At 42.5% G+C, this 23,586-nt stretch overlaps 4 protein-coding genes across 4 annotated transcripts in view; 3 read left to right on the top strand and 1 right to left on the bottom strand.

The window, feature by feature from the left end:
• Positions 1-795: 795 nt before the first annotated feature.
• LOC131887085 (oxysterol-binding protein 1-like) lies at positions 796-4,437 on the top strand. Its single transcript, XM_059235583.1, has one exon. The coding sequence runs from the start codon at positions 1,366-1,368 to the stop codon at positions 3,565-3,567; it is 2,202 nt and encodes a 733-aa protein (XP_059091566.1). The 5' UTR covers positions 796-1,365; the 3' UTR covers positions 3,568-4,437.
• A 6,639-nt stretch (positions 4,438-11,076) lies between these two features.
• LOC131887087 (organic cation transporter protein-like) lies at positions 11,077-12,919 on the top strand. Its single transcript, XM_059235586.1, has one exon. It carries the CDS (start codon positions 11,169-11,171, stop codon positions 12,690-12,692), a length of 1,524 nt encoding a protein of 507 aa, XP_059091569.1. The 5' UTR covers positions 11,077-11,168; the 3' UTR covers positions 12,693-12,919.
• LOC131887082 (DNA-directed RNA polymerase III subunit RPC2-like) lies at positions 12,732-17,997 on the bottom strand (the record flags this gene model as incomplete). The annotated part of the gene is given in 2 exon segments (XM_059235581.1): positions 12,732-15,932; positions 17,660-17,997. Coding segments are annotated over 2 exon segments (3,435 nt in total). The 3' UTR covers positions 12,732-12,777.
• A 4,773-nt stretch (positions 17,998-22,770) lies between these two features.
• LOC131887086 (transcriptional adapter 3-like) overlaps positions 22,771-23,586 on the top strand; it is a 2,896-nt gene continuing 2,080 nt past the window's right edge. The window contains exon 1 of the mRNA XM_059235584.1: positions 22,771-23,385. Within this exon, the coding sequence (XP_059091567.1) occupies positions 22,870-23,385 (516 nt within the window). The 5' untranslated portion in view covers positions 22,771-22,869. The remainder of the gene's footprint in view (positions 23,386-23,586) is intronic.

Here is a 23,586-nt window from a genome sequence, read left to right as displayed (position 1 = left end):
ACTACCATCAATAAATAATCACAGAAGGATGTTTCCTAGAGTTTGTTTTCTTTCCAATGGTATCACATCAGTAATGGCATGTTGGGAAACCATTAGCTAGCCTCAAAATATCACCCTGAATATTCTCACATCAAACTAAGGCAATCTTTTTATTGATAATAACTCATTACTCTAGAAAATTAACTGATACCTTTACTTTCCAAGCTTTCTTGTACCCTTCATTTAATTTTGATGGTCATTTGATCTCATTACTCCTATTGATGGTTCTACAGGGTGTTTTGATGGTAAAGAGTATGGTTAAGAAGTTGGACTAGATTCCTTGGAAAGAAATCAATTCAGTTGTTTGTATGGGGTATTACTAGTAACTGCTAAAATCAGAGCTCTCATAACTAGAGACCCTAAAAGTATTCAACTACTTTTGGTGAAATAATAGAAATTATGTTATCTTTAAAATAGCAAAAAATTAAAAAACGACCTAATAATGAAGCAAATGTAGATATTTGATTCACAGATATCATAAATTGCTATTGTTTTTTTGATTAATAGTATGTGTGAAATTTGAGACTCTATACACCGCTGGAGTTTTATGATTAATTTCAATTGAGCCAAAACAGTGTTACTAAATAATTACGTTGTTATATTATATCTAATGAATTGTCAACTATCAATAAATTACTGAAGTTAAATGGCCAGTTTGTACTACATGGATTATTTTTCTTTGCACTTATCATTTTGGTGCACCTGTGTCACAAAATCTCAAGTTGGGTGTTGCAAACTTTACTTAAAGCCGGCCATCTGTGAGATTGGGAAGCCATGAGCACCGACCAATGTCAGGTTCTGGTCTAACGAGGATAACGCCGTATCACGGCCGACCAACGCGAAGACACGCCCATCCCATTCCATTTGTCAACCTTTCATGGTCCACTTTCGACCTTGAGTGACTGACTGAAGTTCAGCCCTCCCTGTGTGTGCATGTAGGCCATGTAGGGGGTGATATGTCCATGGACTTTGTGGCTCTGTTGGTGTGTCTAGGTCTTGGGTTGACAACGCGATAAGCCAGACAGACAGGTCAGACAGGTCAGACAGGTGTGTGTGTGTGTGTGTCAGGGGTTCAAGTCCAATTGAGTCATTTTGACCAGGTGTGGACAGCCTTCATTCCAGCCTTGAGGATTGGTCCGATCCATGAACCTATGAGGTGCTCACGGTGAACGTGTCGACCTTGGTTGGATTGGATCGCCTGGACGGGCCACGGCCACGGTCATTGTGCCGGCCCCACCTCTCCTCAACATTTCGCGTCGCCGACGGGCGGTGGACCCGAGAGGGGGCCCGCCGCCGCCAGTGTCGCCCATTTCACCGGCCGCTCGTATGGCATCCAGCAAGGTGTTAACGGGCGTGCCCGTGGGCACGCCCATGGACGAGGAGATATCGGGTGGACCGTCGGAGACGCGGGGTTGGCTATACAAGTGGACCAATTACTTGAAAGGTTATCAGAAGCGCTGGTTTGTGCTGGTCAACGGCACGCTCGCTTACTACCACAATCAAAGTGAGGTCTCGCACATGTGCCGAGGATCGTTGCCCTTGCGCGGATCCGTCATCTCCACGGCCAATGATGGCGTCAACTTCATGGTGTCCAATGGGTCCGGGATTAAAACCTTTCATTTGCGGGCCGCTTCCGTGGATGAGCGGCTCCGTTGGGTCACGGCCATGGAGTTGGCCAAGACCAGCTTGCATTTGCGCCGCAAGGGATCGACTTCCCAACTCGGTGACACCGATCCTGAGGACAATGGGGAACGTGAGGGCGAAGTCGATACCCAAGAACTACTCAAAGTGATCCACACTTTGAACGTCAAAATGAAGGATCTAGACACGTGTTCATCTCTCGTCGAGAAACACGAGTTGAGTCTTCATTCCATGTTGAATGATTTGATGTCGTCGTTGGAGAAGGATTCTCGTGGGTCCGTGGGCGGGGTCCGCGATGACACGTTAGTGGACAAGGCCAAGGCCTGTCAGGAGCGAGCCAGCTTAGTTAAGATCACGGCCCACACCATGACCAAGGCGTCCAGCGAATTCAACCAGGTTTGTCAGAACCGTTGGCGCCATTGGCAACTCGCATTCATCAAGGAGCATGAGCAACGCCTGCGACTCGAGGAGATGGTGGAGCAACTGGCCAAGCAACTCTCACATCTCGAAGCGTCAGTCAAGAAATCTCGGGCCGACACAACCGCTGCGGCTGGGTTGGCCGCTAGCCACAACCTAGCCTTGAGCACGAGCACCCGGTCGGCCACGTCCCGTTTGGGCTCAGGATCGCAAACTTCCTCGGAACAGACTTCTCGCCCTTCAACTCCCTTAAAGCCGAAGTCCTGTCGACAACGAAGAACGCGGATCCCTGACAAGCCCGACAAGCCCATTAGTTTGTGGAATATCGTCAAGAATTGTATTGGCAAGGATCTGACCAAGATTCCTGTACCCGTGAACTTTTCAGAGCCCTTGTCCATGATTCAGCGTCTCACAGAAGACTTTGAATATAGTGCCATATTGGATCGAGCTGCTACCGCATCGGACTCATGCGAACAGTTGGCCTACGTGGCGGCCTTTACTGTTTCTTCATATAGTACTACGGCCATCCGCGTAGGCAAGCCGTTCAACCCGTTACTGGGCGAGACTTTTGAATACGACCGCGATGACCTTGGCTTTCGCTGCGTGAGCGAGCAGGTCTCTCATCATCCGCCTATAGTGGCGCAGTTTGCTGAGAGCTCGAACGGCCTTTGGCGGTGCTGGCAAGAGTTTTCCATGCGATCCAAGTTCAAGGGCAAGTACTTAGAGGTCGAACCTTTGGGCATCTCCCATCTGGTGTTTGAGAACTCTGGCAATCATTACTCTTGGCGCAAGGTCAAGACGGTGGTACACAACATTGTGATTGGAAAGCTGTGGGTGGATCAGCACGGTGAGATGTCGGTGATCAATCATACCAACGGCGACAAGTGTCATATGAAATTCGAACCTTACTCCTACTTTGGCGGTACCCCAAAGAAAGTTACCGGGACCGTGATAACTGCGGACGATAAAGTAGAATGGGTTCTTAACGGAACCTGGGACTCGAAACTGGAGGGATCCAAAGTGATCAGCACGACTGTGGTCAAAGGCAGGAGCAGCCTAGAGATCGGCCCCTCTCGTACCCTGTGGAAGGTCAACCCAATTCCCCCAGGCGCTGAGAAGTACTACAGCTTCTCACCCTTTGCCTGTGAACTTAACGAGATGGAGGAGGGTGTAGCCCCAACAGACTCACGGCTCCGTCCGGATCAACGGCTTATGGAGAATGGACTTTTCGACGAAGCCAATTCGGAAAAGCTCCGACTTGAGGACAAACAACGCAGTGTCCGACGGGAACGAGAGGAAATGGCCGCACAAGCCGCTCAAAGAGGCGAATCGTATGAAGGTTACAAACCTTTGTGGTTCAAGAGCGAAGAGGACGAATACAATGGCGGCAAAATGACTTTCGTCTACAATGGTGGATATTGGGAATCCAAGGAGAAGCAGGATTGGGGCAAGTGCCCAGACATCTTTTGAGACCGCCATCATCATCATAACATCATCATCACCAACAACACGAACAACAACAACAACTACTGTGATTGCTATTACGCTCTGATGTGAAACCTGAAGTCCTCCCATCCAATTGTCATGTCGCTTAATACTTCTACTATCTTCTTACTATCGTCACTTCCTGAAAGAGATAAACTGGCGGAGGGTGTTCTAGACACGTGCTTTGACAGTTGTGTTCCATATTGAGAATCAAACCTTTAACTAGACCGTCTTCCCCGACAGCTTTTCCTATCGCCATCGCTCGAGCCGTCACTTCTTATCTATCCTTCACCCTCTCCCCAAAAGAAAGATCAACCACTTTGCAGTATATAGTATTCACGTTACCAACACATACACACACCCTTCTAAATGATAAAATAATCCGTTTTCCGCCATTTCGATATAGCTCGACCTTTTTGCTTCACACTTTTTTCTCGACTACGCATTTCTTTCGTTCAATCACAGACCTCGTGCGTTTGCGTCTAGTTTTTAATCTCAAAATGTGACGGGGTTCAAAGCTGTCCGATCCTTCGGATTCCGAGGTCTTTTATCTTTTGTGGCTAGATGTAAGGCCTCGAAGTAACCCAAGAAATGATGACTTCAATTGCCATTACGACAACGACAATTCGATTCAGGACAGTCCAAGACATTTATTTAATCCAAGAAATGACAAGATCTTTTGCTTGTTCTGTTTCAATACAAATACTTTACGACCTATCAATACATTTTGGAGAATACAACATGACATATCCATATTCCCTCAATTTTTCAATGTGAGATTTCATGGTTATGTGGTTTGTTTTCGTTTGGGTTGGACTTGCTCTTGCCGTTTTCCAATAAACATAAACTCATTGAGGTCCTGCAGTTCTTGGCATTACGGAGACCTTTAAATTAATTTTGTGCAGGGCATCAGTAACGAAAATACAATAATTCGTTTCATTTTCCGAAAAAGGAACTGTAGTTCCGCTACATCTTAAAATGGTGTAATTGTAACGACCCAAAAATAACAAGAATTACTCGTTACTCGTCCCTTTTTTAGCTTCCAGAATTGCCTTTAATTTTTCGTTTATCTCGTGACAGCTGAGGAAACTTAAGGCTCAACAGAAATTGCCATTTTTTGCTATTTCCGTCTTGCATATTATAAACAATGAAAGTCAGGATTGAAAATCAAGCTTGCATTTGCTACTTTATTCTTTACATCTTCTCAATCGAATTCCGTTGGACTGAAGACCTAATTTAGAGCAATTGATAAGTAAAGTAGGGAAAATCCTTCTTTGGTTTGAGCATGATGCATCCAATTTCCAAAGCCTTTACATTTTCACGACTTACGGCATAAGCTTCTAAAAGGGAAACTTTACCGACTTCACAATGTCTAATACTGTTTTTCGATCATGACTTTTGCGACATTGTTGCAAATTGTCAACAATCACTACCCATCAAGGGTCCCAACTTTGATCCCTGAAAATATTATGATGCAATACATTTTGAACAATTATGCCAAGATGAAATGCCAACGCTCATTATTGAAAAATGTTGACACAAAGTCTTCAAATGTTATGTGTCAAGATTGTTTGAAGCAAAGTGTATTATTTCTTTAGAGAAGTATGGTCGTGATGGGAGAAAACCATAAGATATTGGTCATTCAAGTTTTAGGAATAACAACGGCATTACATTTTTTTTCGAGTAACGGATGTTTAACGAATTACTATTTTTGACCAGAGTAATTGTAACAATAATTCGTTCCTTTTATTGAGGAACAACTAATGCCCTGATTTTGTGATCATCTTACTCGTAATCTCATGTTTTAAAAATCTTTCTGTATCTCCTTTTTTGACCTTGCTCCGGGAATATTACCTCCAAAAGTTCTGAACGAAATACTGAAAAATAACAAGTGCAATTTTATCAAAGCATTGTTTACAAATTCATTTTTTTGGACAAAAATCACGACTCGCTAAAAACACAATCAATGTCAATTGCAATTTTTCGAAATTTTAAGACTCTTCTAACAACAACAACAAAACTTAGTGAGCCAATTTAATAAAATACCAAGAGCAAAATTTGTGGAAAATGAAAACAAAGACTGTTCTCGCTTTGGAAAACGGTTGTAATTTTTTGCTTTAATTGAATCAGTATCGATGAAATATGAAACTTACTTTTTTTGCATGGATTTTCGATATTAGGGGTCCACATGCATTTTAACTACTTCTTAAATGTTTCGCAGATTACGAAAATTAACAAGCTAAGTTTGAAAACTACGAATTATTCAACATTAAAGGTTTTTTTTCCTATTCCATCATTTTCATTTTGCTCAACAAGTACGGCGAAGTCATTTGATAAAGAAAATATGCAAGCAAATTCATAGTTCTTGACCATTTTCAAATGTAAAAAATGAATCAATTGATTTCGCTTTTTCTTCCAACTATCCTAAATCATTGAGATTCTTTGGATTGCTTCGTGTTTATCTACAATGGTTCAAAGTGCTTCAAATAGGGTCCAGATTCTCCGTAAGGGGCGCCACTTGGAAGTGCTGAGGTTTACTGAAATAAAGACTAAAGTAATTTTAGTCTCTAGACTGATATAACAAAATCGATAGCATGCCACATGACTAGGCATAGATCACTGAAAACTATCGACGTACCTCGACCAAGGCTAGTCATAATAAAAAGCCAATTCAGCCGCAATTACCTTTAGGCTGTTTATAGAAACTTTGGTCCGCTTTGGTCCGATTTGTTAGTCAAGATATCAGGGCTGCCAGGCATATGTTGATAAGTGCGTTTTCTCGAGCTTCAAGATAGCTATGGACAGGGTGAACCTGCAACATGACAAGACTAATGGTGAAGCCATGATGACTAGTCTTGGTCATCGAGATACGTCCATAATTTTCTGTGGTCCATAGACTATAGCACGAAGTTCTAGAAATATGGACTGTGAACGAGCTTCCCGCCAAATCGGCCACCTCTTGGTCATGGCAGCTCTAAGCCACTTTTCGAATTAAAGCAAGAAAATCATAAACGTAGATCTCTTCAATTGAAGGCAGGTTATTTTCATATTATCTACCTCTAAAGTGAAAGGCTTGCTTGGGTACCGTATTGGTAGAACATTCGCTTTCCAATTGGCGAATCCTGGTTCGCTCCCAGGGAAGCCAAGTCCAAGCTTCTCTGTGGCATTAGATTACAGCATGAGTTGCTGCTTTAACACCTTAAATGCGGTCATTCCCGTGGGTGAGGTAATAATTAATGTTGGGCTGTAATGACGAAGCGGCAATATCTCTCAATTGAGACACCCAAAATCAGATGGCAGCTCGAGTGAGAGAGCTGCCATCTGACTTCGTAACAAACAAACAAACTTGTAAAGTGGTTCGTTTCAAAGTTATCTTGTTAAAAGCTTATGTAGCTGACCAAGAGCAGGCCGAAAATTTGAATTTTATGTAATGTTTGCGACATAACTTTCAACAAATTCACTGAGTTCCCTAAGCATAGTTTAGGGTTCAAACTTGGCCAAGTTCATCTATTCAACAAGATCTTGTGGTTTTATCAAGTGCTTATGTGGAATAAAGTGAACAGTTTAGTAGATAAAGTTTTGCTTCCATTCGCAGTCCAGGCGTCTGTGAGTTTGTTACTTTCGGCACCGGTGTTCGACCGGTTCGACCCCTCGAAGATTCTTGCTTGTTCGCGCTGCCTCCTAGACCACTTGCCTACACTCTTCCCTTGAAGAAGAATTAAACCTGAACATCATTTAAAGCACTTTCTGACCCTTTTCAATTAAAAAATGGGCTAAATTAGTTTCCTAAATGTTGCTAAATTAGAGGTCGACCATTGCGTGAATGCAGGTGTTTGTCGCTAAAAAGTTTACGAATTTTGCAACCCGTTCAATGTAAAACCTGTAATTTCTGAATAAGTAAACGCAAGACAACAAAAAATGGCCAAGAACAATAATCAAACATTTGGTCTACCAACGAGAGGGTGTTAGCCGATCTAGCAAGCCCCTGAAAATGAGGCATTTTGAACAAACATCGACCCAAATGAGTTTTGAAAGACAGCACTGGGTCAAATGTTGCATAAATTTGGCTTAGGTCCAAAGCCAGAAGGCTGTAAAGTCTCGGAGCACGATTTACTATAATCATAGTCATCATTTTCTAGACCAGCGTTGGTTCTAAATCCTCACTTCAGACTCACCACATAAGTCAATACAAATTACAATGACATCGTCAAAAAAAACAGTAATTTATGATTACGTCCTTTGAAAAGTATAATCTAAACCAAGTTCAATTACATAAAAAAATATTTTGATTGATTGGTAATTACGTACAAATCACCTCACAAATGTGTTAAGAAATTGGTAGTTTTTTGGGGCCAAAAATACAGACTTAACAAAAACGATGCAACAAATTTTCAGCTTATAAACCAATAATTGTTCTCATCCTGATCTTCCAATATTTTACGGTCGAAAATGCCAATCATTGATTTTATTCTTGGAAGTCATCGGTCATCAAAAACAGCTCTATTGCATGGAGCAAAATGTAATCAGTGCAAAAACATAAGTATGAATAAAATTATTGCAGTTTTTCCTTCATTTAGAAGCGTTTGACAATCGTTAAAAATAAGATCTCAAACATGCGGAACAAGTGATAAGAAATATTAATCGAATGTTCATCATGCCATTGTCAGCCCTTTGAAAATAGCATCATGATTAGATTTTCTTTTTCCAGGAAAGGAGTCTCGTCAAATTTCGTTCATGTGCCTCTTACATCGATTAAACGTGTGTGCATAATAAGCTTTTTAAGGCACACTTGATTGTTTAGCCAGGTCAGGTTGTGGCCACTAATTTAGGCAAAGCATTTTTACATAATGTATTAGTCAGCATGTTTCACTCATCTGAGCTCTCATGAGCGCGACAGGATTGCAAGGCACGGTTAATTTATGTCCCAAATAAAAATATTCAAGGGCATTTACATGTAAGGCAAATATGAACTAATATCCATTAGATTATTAAGCAGTATTGGTCGTATTTCATGATCTACAATACATAAAATCTGTTTTTTTTTCTAAAAGCAGTACTAAAAATCAACGCACTGTTTCAATCCATGTGAGCTAACATGCGTTTAGTGAAAGTGGAGAAAGGAAGGGCTTGATGTGTAGATAGAATCCTAGTATTTAAGGTAAAGAAGGGTATAAGCGTCATTATTTCATTCAAATAATCCTTCGATCTCGATCGAATTTAAAACCGTTACTTTTGCTGAAAAGTAACCCGTTATCGGTAGCGTTACTCAAAAAGTAACGCTTTGCTGGCCTTGAATTTAAAGTTCAAAGCAAAACACTTTTTAAAAGGCAATATCTTTAAAATAGAAGGGGCCATGAGTTACTTTATTATTTACATTTTCTGTCAGCCGTGAAGGGGTCAAGCATGTTCATAGGTATTTATTGCCCTGAGATCAAAGCCAAAATGAGAAAGCTCTTGCTCTCGGAGAGATTAAAGAAGTTGGTATTATAGTGCTCAAAAGTCCTTCGTCATTACAAGATTATGATTAAGCGAACTAGTACAAATAGTGCAGAGCAAACCAGAGCAGACCTTGTCCGTCTGGTCCTTACAAAAACGTTAAGAAGTGGTTTTTCCCGCCATCTGTTTGGCCTTGGAACAGCTTGCCCGATCATCTAAAGCCAGAAATATGCAATTGAAACAGGAGTCCAAGCCTACATTTCAACCTTTTTTTCTATTGTAGAGTCTCTTGTCACTTTCTCACTTTCTCTGAATCTAGCTCGTCTGCGTAAATTATGAGGAATGACACACTTTAGGGCCAAAACATAAATGCACTTACCAAAACAGAAAAAGCGAAAGCTAAATTAAAATTATAACAGCCAATTAACTAATATTTGAGTGGAGAGGAGCATTTCCAAAATGCATTAAAAGAGGGCCTCAACTTCTCCTCTTTTGTAATAGTCTGCCTAGGCTTTGTTACCAAATTAAGGCACTTCATTTTTCAAATATAAAATATTGGTAGGGCATATTTGGATTGAAGAATGATCTGCTTTTACTCACGGACTACCCCCTACGCAAAAAAATCACGACTCGGTTGGAAAATGAAAAATACTCATGGTGGTTATTAATTCTGATTTGTGAATTGTTTGATTCAATGCCAGTGCTTTTCCTTACGTTTTTCTCTATTGTCGAGATAAAAGGAACAACTTTCGTAATACAACATTTCTAAACAGATCCTTTTTGTATGTCGGGGCACTTTAAACACAATAAATATGCAAACAATCTTTATCCTCAATACTCTTAGTTATGTATCAACATGAATCTTTATTAACATCTATTTGCCATACGCTTTATTATAGCACCTTAAAAGCTACATTTTGCACTAAATTAGGTCCAAACGTGACCGAACTATGTTGTAAGTTAGTGCCAAGACACATGATTTACTTTTTGATAATATTTTATTGCATTTAGATATCTTTTTAAGATTGAACATTTGAAAATTTGTCGCCCAAACGTTTTCAAGATGTAAAACCCACAGACATGGTTTCTAATCCTTGACTAAGAATGTTTATAAAATCAATGAATTCTTATTTTTTGGTAAATATCTCCTTCTTATGTGTTCCAAATGGAAATATATACTGATCAGAACTAATCTTAAAATATCATTGTTCCTTTTGTTCTTCTGGCAATGAAAATCGTTTGAGAAGTCTTGGCATTAGAGCAAACTCGTAACAAGTGTTGCGGGTACCACCGAGTACTACTACTGAGCCTAATAATGGAAAGGACAGCGTAGTACAAAATTAAGCTTTGGTATTAGGAGATGACATATATACGAGTACGCTTGAAAAAAAAACACGGCAAGGTCTCCATTCGTTTGACAAAGATAACCTTGTTTGTTAGTAAAACATTGCCTGGGAATGTCATGTCATCAAATACCTGTGTAAAGTAACGTTTAAGACTTAGTAACTAATCAGAGTGGGCCGAAAATATGTCGGACGATTTTATTTCATCAACGCTACTACGATCTTACGAAACAAAGCATACGAAGAGACAAGGTTATATTGCTGTTCCACTTAGAAATTCACATAGATCTACTGATCTGAACTACCTTTAAAAAGTTTTTGTTTCAATTCTGAAGTACCGGACTTAGAGCTCTGAGGAGCCCATCTTGGCTCGCCATAACATGAACTAAAAAAATCATAAGTGGAATCATCATGTTGCCATGTGTTTCTTCTTTGTTGGCATAGATCGGAAGNAGGTTATATTGCTGTTCCACTTAGAAATTCACATAGATCTACTGATCTGAACTACCTTTAAAAAGTTTTTGTTTCAATTCTGAAGTACCGGACTTAAAGCTCTGAGGAGCCCATCTTGGCTCGCCATAACATGAACTAAAAAAATCATAATTGGAATCATCATGTTGCCATGTGTTTCTTCTTTGTTGGCATAGCTTTCTTTTTGTCGTTATGGCTTTCGTTCAGGTGACCCTTTAGATTAAGAAGCATTTATGAACATAGGATCGAGTTCTTTACCGCCAAACGACGAAATCTACACGCGTGAATCGTTCATAGAAAAGGAGCTGCTTCTGTTACGGAAGTACAGGCATCATCATGAGCCCTAACAACTCCTTCGACGATATCCTGTTGCATTTGGGAGAATTTGGGCCCTATCAGAGAAGGATCTACTTCCTCCTCTTCATCCCCACCATCTTCAGTGCCATGCAGAAGCTCTCGTGGGTGTTTTTGGGCGCCAATGTTCCACATCGTTGCCGATTACCCGACGAGTTTGCAAATGCCACGTTTCAGCTAGACACAAAAGTTGAATCATGTTCTTACCTCAATGACCAAGGCATCGCTGTCGCTTGCGATCGAGGATGGATCTACGATCGGACCGTTTTTGGAAGTAGCGCTGTCATGGATTGGGACCTGGTTTGTGAGAACAAAAGTAGCCGAGCTACGGCTCAATCGCTCTTCATGTTGGGTGTCCTAATCGGGTCTTATGCTTTTGGCGCCCTTTCCGACAAGTTTGGTCGGAAGCCGGCTTTTATGGCGTCGATTTTGATTCAAGCGGCGTTTGGGATCTTGAGCGGCATTGCGCCCAATTATTGGACATTTGTGCTTGCTCGGATGGTGATCGGCATGACCACTTCGGGAGTGTTCTTGGTATCCTATGTACTCGCCATGGAAATGGTTGGACCCAGCTACAGGGTTATCGCTGGCACCCTATGCCAATATTATTACACCTTAGGATTTTTCATCATTGCAGCCACGGCATATTATTTGAACTTTGATTGGCAATTGCTTCAAATCGTATTAACTGTGCCAACGGCCTTGTTTCTGGCCTATTGGTGGATCATGCCGGAATCAGTCAGATGGTTGATTCAAAAAGGAAGAATGGACGAAGCTCAACGTCAAATTCGATGGGTGGCCAAACGAAATGGGGTGGATGAAATCCCCGACCAAGATCTGGAGGAGCTATTGGGGAAAAATGAAGACCACGAGGCGCCGATTAAAAATGCGGGCCTTTTGGATTTATTCAAGACTCCTCGATTGCGAATGCGAACCCTAAATCTGTTCTTCAGTTGGTTTGTTAACAGTGGTACCTACTACGGTCTCTCTTTGAACACATCCAATATGGGAGGAGACCCGTACTGGAACTTTCTACTCTCGGGCTTCGTCGAAATCCCTGCCTACGCTTTTAACCTGCTTGTCCTCAACAGACCCTTCATTGGTCGCCGACTAACCTTATCCGGTTGTCTCTCCGTGGGTGGACTGGCCTTATTTGCGACCTTGTTCGTTCCATCTAACCAAACGTGGGTTCTTATTGCGCTGACGACCTTTGGTAAATTGGCAATCACTGCCTCCTATGGAGTGGTTTACATATTTTCAGCGGAAATCTATCCCACGGAAGTTCGGAACATGGGCATGGGTGCGTCCTCCATGTGTGCCCGGATTGGAGGCATCCTTTGTCCATATTTGAACCTTTTGGGCGATTACTGGACAGCTTTACCTCTTATTGTGTATGGGTCACTGGCTTTGTTGGCGGGAGTCTTGGCACTTCTGCTTCCAGAGACGTTAAATAAGAAATTGCCGGAAACTCTAGAAGATGGAGAAAATTTTGGTACCGAAGAGTGAGTGAACAGGGGAAGCCATTTAAAAGGATAAACTTTGGAATCTTTTTAAGAAAGTAAAACTGCCTTTATTGGACAACATTAATTCATCAACCGTCGCAGTATTTCTCGAGCTTCAAACGAGGCACAATATTCATAGCTTGAAGCTCTTGAAAAAGCAGCTTGCACGCATAAGGAATCCGAATTGAGGACACTGACTTGGATGACTTGCAATTAGTGCACCATCCGGAATATCCCAAAAGACCACAGCCATTACAAACATCGACATCAAAAGCGTCCGATGAAATCATCAGGCGTTCCACAAGTAACATGCTCGCTCCATAAGCGATAAGACAATCGCGCTCCATCTCACCCAAACGGAGCCCACCTTCTCGTGATCTTCCCTCGGTAGGTTGACGGGTCAATACCGCCCTTGGGCCACGGGCACGACCGTGCATTTTGTCCAAGACCATGTGCTTAAGTTTCTGGTAGTAGACAGGCCCATGATAGATATAGGCTTGCAGAGGCTCGCCGGTGATTCCGGAAGTGAGGATGTCTTTGCCCTGATAATTGAAGCCGTTGCGTACTAACTCTTCACAAATATCAGACACTTTGGACCCTCCAAAAGCCGTTCCGTAGTGGAATTTGCCTTCCAACAATCCCGCTTTCCCGCCTAGAAGCTCCATGAGTTTACCCACCGTCATTCGGGATGGGAAACCATGAGGGTTCATAATCATGTCCGGACATATACCCTGCTCGTTGAATGGCATGTCTTCTTGTTGGACAATCAATCCGGTCACGCCTTTCTGACCGTGACGAGAGCTGAATTTATCCCCCAACTCGGGTCGTCTGGTCTGTCTGAGCAGGATCTTGATTAGGAACGCGTCATCTGCATTAGATGAGATCATCACACGCTCGATAAAAGACGGAATAGGTCCCTTGTACATGTTGGGTGTATCCCGATATTCTGTTTGCCGCGGTTGATTTTCCATCGGGTTCATGGCATCGCCACGGGTGATGGCGGGCATGGATTTATTGACGAGAATTTGTTTGTTCTCAACTTTCATGCCGGGCGAGCAGATTCCATCCGCATCGAGAACGTCGTGTTTCCAAATTGGTTTCTGGGTCTCCGAATCAACCAATGGCCCCATGACCCGATCATAAGTCTGATTGGCATACCGCTTGAGCGTGGCTTTTTGATTGCGATAAACGAGACACCGTCCGTATCCTCGATCCAAAGAGGCTCGATTTAGGATGATCGCATCCTCGATATCATAGCCAGAGTAACTCATTACAGCCACGATGGCGTTTTGACCCGCGGGAAGCTCCTCAAAGTTGATGAGTTCGATGGTCCGTGACTTCACCATCGGCTTCATTGGGTAGACGAGATTATAGAGAAGGGTGTCAATTCTATTCCTTTGGTTGAGAGCGATGGTACCCATGGCCTGTTTCCCCATGGCACATTGGTAGGTATTCCTTGGTGATTGGTTGTGATGTGGATATGGAATGAGTCCGGCGCAAACGCCCAACAATGTGAACGGCTCGATTTCTAGGTGAGTGGTGTTGGCCACGATATCCGCCTCATACAAGGCAATATTACTGTCATTCTCCTCGTTGACATCCAAATACTCGACGAGGCCTTTCCGAAGGAAGTCGTCGAAGACCAATTTTCCTCCCATGAGACGGGTGATGTGCTTTTGTTTGACCAAAGGCCGGGTTCGATCCACGATTATGTAAGGACGACACAGTCGACCCCCGTCGGCACTAATGTATACACAACGGGTTTTGAGATGCGGGTAGATGGACACGAAGCCGTTGATGAATCCCATTCGCCGTGCCGTGCGGAACACTTTGATCAACTTAGCAGTGTTCTTCACCACTCCAAGAATGCCTCCATTAAGGAAGACGGTGAAAATCCTCGGATTACTCAACTCCTCTCCGGACAAAAGATGCACATCCTCCACACCAACATTGAATGCTAAACGGACCAGAGGCGCTTCCTCACTCTCTGTTGTGATGTGAGTCATGAGGGCCAAGTTCTTGACGAGACCACAGGATTCACCCTCGGGGGTGTCTGAGGGACATAACATGCCCCATTGGCTGGGCTGAAGGGATCGAGGACCACTTACTTTGCGGGTTTTTTCGAACTGTGAATTAACCCGCGTCATCATACCTAAGGCTGAGATGTAACTTAACCTGGAGAGAACTTGGGTCACACCTTGACGTTCCATTCGGAACCGCTTGATGGTCCAATTTCCACTCGAAATGGCATTCTCCAACCCGATTGTGATCAAATCGCTCCGAATGTGTTTGACGATATCGAACTGAGCCGCTTTAACCCGAGGAATATTGCGATCCGCGATCTGTTTCAACTCCCAATTGAGACGCTTAAATAAGTCTTCAAAGAGCAACGAGAGCAATGATCCAGCCAGTTCCAAGCGCTTGTTCCCATAGTAATCCCGGTCATCTACCATGAGTTCGTCATTCTGCGATTCAATTACGCGCCTCACCATCAATGCCATGTAAATGGCTTTCATTTTGTAATTGTAACCAACCACGGGCACGTGGGCCAGAACTGTCTCGGCGAGTGTATCTCGGGCATCATCGGAAGGGCTTTTCTTGGGACCGGAGTAGAACTTCTTGGCCTTCATCTTCTGCGCAATGTATTTCAAGGCTTGCAATTGGGTGAACACCATGGCTCGATTGCATTCTTCCAAAGACGCCGCAAAGGCCGTCATAATGGCGTCCTCTGTACCCACCATTTGCACGATCTCTTGATCCGAAACCACACCCATGGCCTTGAAAACAATAGCTATGGGAATGTCCTTCTCCATAGAATTGTGCTTGAGATAATAACGACCGGCCTTGGTGGTTACATTCGTCCGGGTTTTGGTTCCATGGGTAGAGCTCGTGACTTGACATGTGATCTGTCCGGTGCGATCCACTTCCACAATCATCCGATTTTTGGAGAGCTGCTCTTGGATGAGAATGACCTTCTCCTGGCCTTTGGTGATGAAGTAACCGCCCGGATCGTAGGGACATTCATTGACTTTGGCCAATTCGGCATGATTCCGGCCATTCAAGATGCAACGATCACTCCGAAGCATGATAGGCATCCGTCCAATGGGTAGGCCTTGACGAATGATGCGGCTTTGACCACGCGTGTACTCGATGTCAACTGTGATGGGCGCAGCATAAGTGATGTCACGCAATCGACATTCATGGGGGGATGTGGCTCGGGTCACGCCAAAGGACTCCTCGATCTCTGAAAAGGCAAGTATAATCCCAATACTTTGAACACAAAAAGAGCGAACATAAATAAATGCTTATTTAGCCCATGTCTCTTCACCCAGAGAAATAGCTGAGATAAAGCACCCAGAGTAACCAGATTTGAGGGCATATATTTGGGGGTTCAAGCTCGGAGACAATTACTGGAGCTTTTGACTTCAAAGATTTTGAAATAATGAAACATCTTGAAGCCTTTTGGTCAATAATTGAAACTATTGTTTCCTGTTGTGATTGGTAGTGTCTTTTTGCATTTAAACAGGCTTATAGGTATCTTAGCGTTAGAGTGCTGTTTTTGTTGTGGAAAAAAAATCGTGCTTTCAAAATAACATTTTTGTGATTATTTGACCCTGAAAAAGATTTTTTTCCCCCGAGCCCTGGTTATCACTTATGATTTAATAAAACACTGCATTTTGGCTTGCTGGGGTACCGTATTGGTAGAGCATCCGCTTTCCAATTTGCGAATCTTGATTCGATCCCAGGCTGGCCGAATCCAAACTCCTCTGTGGTATTTGACTACAGCATGAGTTGCTACTTTAATAGCTGAAATGGGCGAACCTTGCGGTCATTCCCGAGGGTGAGGTAATAATTAATGTTGCACGTTTGGTTGCGACAACGGAGCAAGAATATCCCTTAACTGGGACACCCATCATTCAGAGGGCAGATCGAGCAAGAGAACAGCCATCTGACTTCGTCACAAACAAAACAAAACAGTGCATTTTGGGCGGTCACAATCAGATTCTTGGTCCAAAAACTACTAAAGCAGTTTGTTTTGGTATTAGTAAGTTCTAACATAGTAGTAAGTAAGTAAACACGACCTTGACATTCACGATTAGGCCAACTGCAGGGCGGCAACTCTTGTTTAATCATGTTAATCTATGTCAACAACTTTAAAACATTGCAAATTTTAGCAATATATTAAAAATAATAATTCATCAACTACAATATTGACGGCAAAGGGGGTTATCTGATGAGCTTGGTTTTGCCAAACCACCGAGCCTAACCGTCCCTGCCTCCGTTAAGCAACACTAGGCGCATGATCATCGTCCTTCCAAGAAGCGTTCCCCGGTCTCTGGTGCAAGACTGCTTAAAGTGGAGGCAACATGAATACATGATTATTCAACCATGAATCAAGTGGCTCGATTTAATGTCAGGACAAGTTTAAGTTAGTTTTTATTGCTCAAGCCCTAGGGGCCAGCCCAATGGCCAGATATTTATTGACCGAAAGCCCGTTTACAGTCCATGTATGTCCTTTGTGATCGTTATCAAGATGATAATATCTACAAGTGATCTTAAGATATTAGAATCACCTACATACAAGGGACATAGATATGAAACAGGTGCAGTCTGGTGGTAAGTTGATGTACTGGGGTCTACTCATTGATCACCTTTTTAACATTTTTCCACAAGTGTAGCGCGTTGGCCGACTTTAGTTAAAGCTTAAAATCTCAAAACCTAAAACTAAACTCAACAACTGTAATCATCTCAAACAACGATTACGCTACAATCCACTGATTTGGCATCTTCCTTTAAATTAAGTTTAAGCAGGAAAGGTCCATGCTAGTCGATGCTGGATTTTCATACTCCGAGTTCTAATTGAGTCAAACCTAATGAATCGAGCTGAACGAGTCTTTCACAGAGAACACTGTGTCCTGCATTTGAGGTTTGAATACAAGCCAGCCTCACGGGTTCAGCAGCAGCACTTACCCGGAGGTCCGACGTGAACGTCCAGATATTTGAGATAGAAGGCTGGATCGGCATTAGAGATGACCTTGTGATTGGCGCGCACGATGTTCTTCAGGTCTGTGGCGATAAAGTAGTTAAACGAGTCAATGTGTTGCCGGACCAACCCGCGCACGCTCAGAAACGCGGGGACCAATTGCCATTTCTCCTCTAGGCTCTTGATGGAGCCCGATAGATGGGTCGCCGAGGCTGAGCCTTGAGCCCAAGAAGCCCCCAGGGCTGGACGGGGTCCCGATTCGCCCATAAGTTCAACACTTCAAACCAATCTCATCAAACCCGGGCGGACACGGGATACATATGGACACAAGCACATGGCACACTTTCACGGCATGAAAAATGTAAACACCACGCAAAACAGTTGACTTCCTCAGCTGACATTCAGGAATCTAGATTTTGGGTTAGGGTGGCAGAAATGGCAGTGAAAAGGGAACACCAATGATGGGGATCAAATAAATAATCACGGGAGGTTACAACCAGCAATGCCATAGGCCATTGAAAATGTAAATTAGTAGGCCTTTGACTTTACGGGTGGAATCTCGCCAACCCGTCACTTAGCATCAAATTCTAGCCCTTATTTTTCTTCCATTCTAGCAGAGTTGCTTTTTGCTCAAACTTAAGTTTTTACATTACGTTAAGGTGGCCAGAAAACTTAGAAAGTGAAAACACTGTCAGCCGATTTATCGAAGCATGAACAGTCAATTTGAAGAAAAAGCAGCCCTGGTTTGACAGGGGGACGATCAGGATTACTATTTCAGCCTAATCATCTGATTGACGACATTCCACCAATAAATTGGCAATAATGTCATATGCCGTTGAAAATGTGAGTTGGTAGCCTTAGTTAGAACCGCCCGTGAATATTTATTTGAGCCATCAGTGCCACCCCGTGCCGACTACTGATGTGAAGCAAGCACCGACAGGGCAAGTCGTCAAGTAGTCCGGTGCTTTACTTGCCCAAGTAGGAACTTGCCCCAACTAGAGCCACTATAATAGAAGAGTACGCGCATGAGATTTTTGGTCCCAAAACGTCGTTTCCATTGTACTGTGGTTCTTCAGTTCACCCCCAAGGCGGCTTTTCCTGTGTTATGTATTTACTTCATTGTTGTAAAACGTAGCAAGAAAATGAATTGCGTGCATTAAAAAAAAATCTATCATCTTTAAGGCCTTTAAAATGACAAATTAGTCGGGCCGGAAGGTTGACAATCTCTGATAACGCAACCCTGCTTCCGGCTGTGTTCACAGGGATGCCAAAATGTGCGCCTACAATATTTGTCATAGCAAATGTCAAGACTTAGTTTCTAATTCTAGGATGGAGTAAGAAACTCATTTTTTCAACGAAATATTTTTGTGTGCGTGTTGTTGAGTTAATGGGATGATGCTAGCTTCATCGCCTTTTTCTGAGATGAGTTGGGCCATATTTGAAGTTCACTTTGGCAGTCCTGAAGGCAAGTCAAAGGTTTCTACGTTCAATGCACATGAGCCGGAAACGGCGATACTGAAGGGTGACTGTATATAGTTTTGTAAACTGTTTATAATGATGATGGTGAAAGATTTTAGGTACAAACGGAGCCTATTTTCATTACATTTGTGTTATCATTTTTAGGGTTACTTGTCTACATTTATTCATCAAACGGATGTTTCGAGTATTGATTCAAACGTGTAGTCAAACTCGACCTGATTTAACCTAATGTTACCTCCCTGGTCTGCCGCATAATGCAGGGATGTATGCCTGAAGGCGCGTTGGAATTTAGTAAAGAAGTTTGTGTCCGCCCATTCAGGAATGCCAGGTTCGTATCGGTGCATGTTTTTGAATGCCAACATTCTTGTTATTTCATGTTTTCAACAACACTTTCAATTTTTACTCCACTATCGATTCCATTTAACTTGACATTTTTAAACGAAGGAAATGAATATGAATGAAATTACACTTACCTCTACCTTAAGTTGAAGTTTGGCAAATGGTAGTTTAACAAAATGTACGCATCACTTTTGCCAATCCAGGGTAAGGTTGCATCAATTGTGAATCTGAACCTTCCGAATCATCTAAATTATTATATTTTACGGTCGTAGAGACTATAAAAATTAAAAAAATATTGCACCCGATTTATTTTCTTGCTACGTTTTACAACAATGAAGTAAATACATAACACAGGAAAAGCCGCCTCGGGGGTGAACTGAAGAACCACAGTACAATGGAAACGACGTTTTGGGACCAAAAATCTCATGCGCGTACTCTTCTATTATAGTGGCTCTAGCCCCAACTAGAGTTTGTACAAAGAAGCTTGAGGGGAAAATGGTGGGGCCAAACTGACGCGAAAAATTTTATACCAGGGCAAATTCAATCAACTTATACAGGAAAAGCAATAATGTTAACCAACAGTGACGCTGCAACATTGCTCTGGTTTAATGCTCGGTTTGTTTTTAGCAATCTGTTAACTAAGAACAAAAAATCAACATTTTGCGGTTTTCCTGAGTTAACCATATTCGCCCCTGTAGCGGCCGAAATCAAACAGCACAAATCCTTAATGATTCACTCATATTTTCGTTCAACTATCGATCAGAAAGGTCAAAGATGCCACAAAAAACGTAAACACGGTCGGGGGAATTATCTGTTCTTGCGTCGTAGATTTCAAAACGTCACCTCTTTCCGGTTTAGTGCGCTGCCTATCAACGGCGTCCTGAACTAAGTTTGGGCGGGAAAATCGAACCATGAAAGCTCTGTAACAGCCCCCTTTTTTGGCAGCGGATCCCTGCTTGGGTTGGGCTTGCCCAAGTTCTAGTACTTGGCCAAGCTTTGCTTGTAAACAAGTAGAACTTGGGTGTCTGTGATGACTTACTACTTGCCCTTATCCCATCAGTAGTGCCGATTGTTCAGTGCAACGATTGGATTCATCTAAAAGTTAAGATTTTTTCTAGCCCTGGTTCTAAATTAAACAACTATCATAACTACGAAAACTTTGTAAATACCATTGGTTCATGAATACTCCATTTTATGTTTGTAATTATCTAAAGATTATTACTTACATTTGTGTACCTTTGATCTAGTTTTATAACAAATCATGCTATTTATAAATTCATCAAAATGTACAGTTTGTAATCAATCAATTTTACATTCTAATTACCTACCTAATGAGTCTATTAGTAGTTAAAAACTAAACGCTAACAAAAAAGTAACATTTTTCTTAACATTTTGCTAAAAGTTGCAGAAATTACAAAAAAGTTGATGGGATAAAACTACCTATCTCAAATTGGATTATTTTAAATTTCATTGGAAAATGTGTTTTCTATGTTCAATATTTTATAATATCAAAGAGTAATGAATTTTTTCTGCACTTTCATTTCATGAGGCCTCGAAATAGTTCTTGAAAATTATGCTTATTTCCCCCTAAAAGCTTTACAAAATAAAACTAAAAATGTGAACAAAAAATATGAGATGCCTTGAATATTGTTTGATAATAAATCCAGACCAGTTTTGTGCCATATAAGAAAAAGATGACGTTTTTGAAGGTTGATAAAGTTCATGTTTTCAGGAAAAAGCACGTTTGAACTTGCAATTCAGCATTAAACATTTCTGTTAGACTTCTGTTGCACTTTTTCCATGCTCTAATGATTACTTTGAGCACCATTTTGAAACCCATTTTATTACATATATTTTAAGCGCCCAAAACTTAAACATCTACTGATTTAGTTGAAACAATCTAAGATTGCATCTTTCTTTTTTCTCAAATTTGGCTAAATATGCATGGAATGTTTTCCCCACACAAGATACTAACATGGTCAGTTGTAGTAGATTTTTCTTTTAAATTGTATGTTAGTTCAATCAAAAATAAAAAAAATATGAACACTTTATTAGGATGTGCGTTTATATTTCTGCATGCTAGGGAAATACAATCCCTAGTGGATTGGTGGATGTAATATTGCTAGAAACCCATTTGACTAGCACCAAAGAGTCTTCCAAAGATAGATCAATAAAACATAATGTTTCAAGTATTCATATTTTTCAAATGCCTTTATGTACAAAGTTGTTCTGAACAAGAAAGAATATTGATAAAAGTTAGTGTTGTGTGTCTTTTTAATATTGAAATTGGCTGTTGCAAGTCATGGGGTTAAAAAAATAGCTTATCAACCTTGTGGNATCAATAAAACATAATGTTTCAAGTATTCATATTATTGGCTCATGGGTGAAAGGCATTATTGTACTCCTACCGACCATTAAGTCAATGACGCCCAATCTGAGTTCTTATTTCAACAAACCCATTTTTTGGGGGGCGTGGTTTTCGCTCTGTGCTCTTCCCTTGTTCTATCCCCTATGACGTCCCCCTTTCCCCTCAGTTTGTTGACTTTCTGAGGTGCCCATTCCTATAGTTTAGGACCTGCATATTACTGATGGGAAAAGGGCAAGTAGCAAGTCATCACAGACACCCAAGTTCTACTTGTTTACAAACAAAGCTTGGCCAAGTACTAGAACATGGGCAAGCTTAACCCAAACAGGGATCCGCTGCTAAAGTAGGGGGCCCATATGGTTAACTCAGGAAAACCGCAAAATGTTGATTTTTTGTTCGTAGTTAAAGTCAGATTGCCAGAAGCAAACCAAGCATTGAACCAAAGCCACATTGCTGCGTCACTGTTGGTGCACATTATTGCTTTACTTGTATAAGGTTATTTAATTTGCCTAAGTTTGGCCCCACCATTTTCCCCTCAAGCTTCTTTGTACAAACTCTAGTTGGGGCAAGTTCCTACTTGGGGAAGTTAATCACCGGACGACTTGCCCTGTCTAGGGACCCTAGCCCTGTCGATACTTGGTTCCAATCAGTACTACATAGGTTCAGTGTTTACATTTCATTCAGGTTGACCAGAGCCAAGGAAAGCATCGTAGATTGAGCAACGTTTTGGCCAAACTTTCAAAATTATATACTGGTGAGCCACATCTGGGGCTTTCGTCTTCTGGGCAAAAATCTACAGAAAAGTCTTATTGATTTAGCTATGATCATGTGAAAGGGTTCGTTCGTTTCAACATATTTTCGAAAATAATCCCAGCCCAGAGTAATGGCAAGTTCTGACTCTCGATCACCCTGACTTCCAGTTTGATATTTGGTTGGGCTGGAAATTGTTGACCAAGTTAATATTATTAAAGTTATTGGCCAAAGAAGGCTCCCCCTTCATCCGCATCCCTGAGCATGAAGCACAAGGCCAAAGGCGGGCACGCGGGGGCGGGGACCACGGGCTCGACCAAATCCGGCGGCGGCAAAGGCGGTGGTCAGACGGCCGCCGGACCCACCAAGGGCAAAGGCAAAGGGGCCGTAGCGGGCGGAGCCGGTCAGTCCACGGCCGGCGCTCAGAGTGGCGAAGGGTCAGCCTCGGCCTCGTTTGACTTGGCCGACACGCCCTTGAGCCTACCCGAGTTCACGCCCCCCTCGGCCACGGCTCACCAGGAATGGGTCCCTCGCTATCACGCCCTGCTGAAACGCGATGAGAGTGGGGCCACGGTGGGGTCCCACGGTCCGCCCCTGGGCGTGGAGGAGGTGGATACCCTCCAGTTAGAGTTGGAAGCCATGCTGACCAACACGAGGGTGCGACGCAATGCCATCCAACGCGAGCTCCAGTTGGTGACGCACCTCGAAAAGTACAAAGGGGGCGGGTCCGGCGGGGCCGCCGACGATCTCATTCGGGGGCGCACAAACGCCAAAAAGAAGGTAGACCCAAAGCCAGAGACAAAGAGATACTATCTGACGGAAATCACGTTCGGTGGGATTTCCGGGATGACTTACGTTTTCATGACTATAGAGCGCAAATGCACAATGCCTTTGCCCCTGAAATGTTGTAATTAGACCTAAGACACCACGGAAGCTTCTGTGCCTGGAATGGACCGAGGGATGGATAGATAGCCCATGGCT

Source organism: Tigriopus californicus, chromosome 9, assembly GCF_007210705.1.
Source record: "Tigriopus californicus strain San Diego chromosome 9, Tcal_SD_v2.1, whole genome shotgun sequence".
In the NCBI taxonomy this organism is placed as follows: Eukaryota; Metazoa; Arthropoda; class Copepoda; order Harpacticoida; family Harpacticidae; genus Tigriopus; species Tigriopus californicus.
Note: the sequence above shows the minus strand (reverse complement) of the source record. Positions and strands in the feature narration are given on the sequence as shown.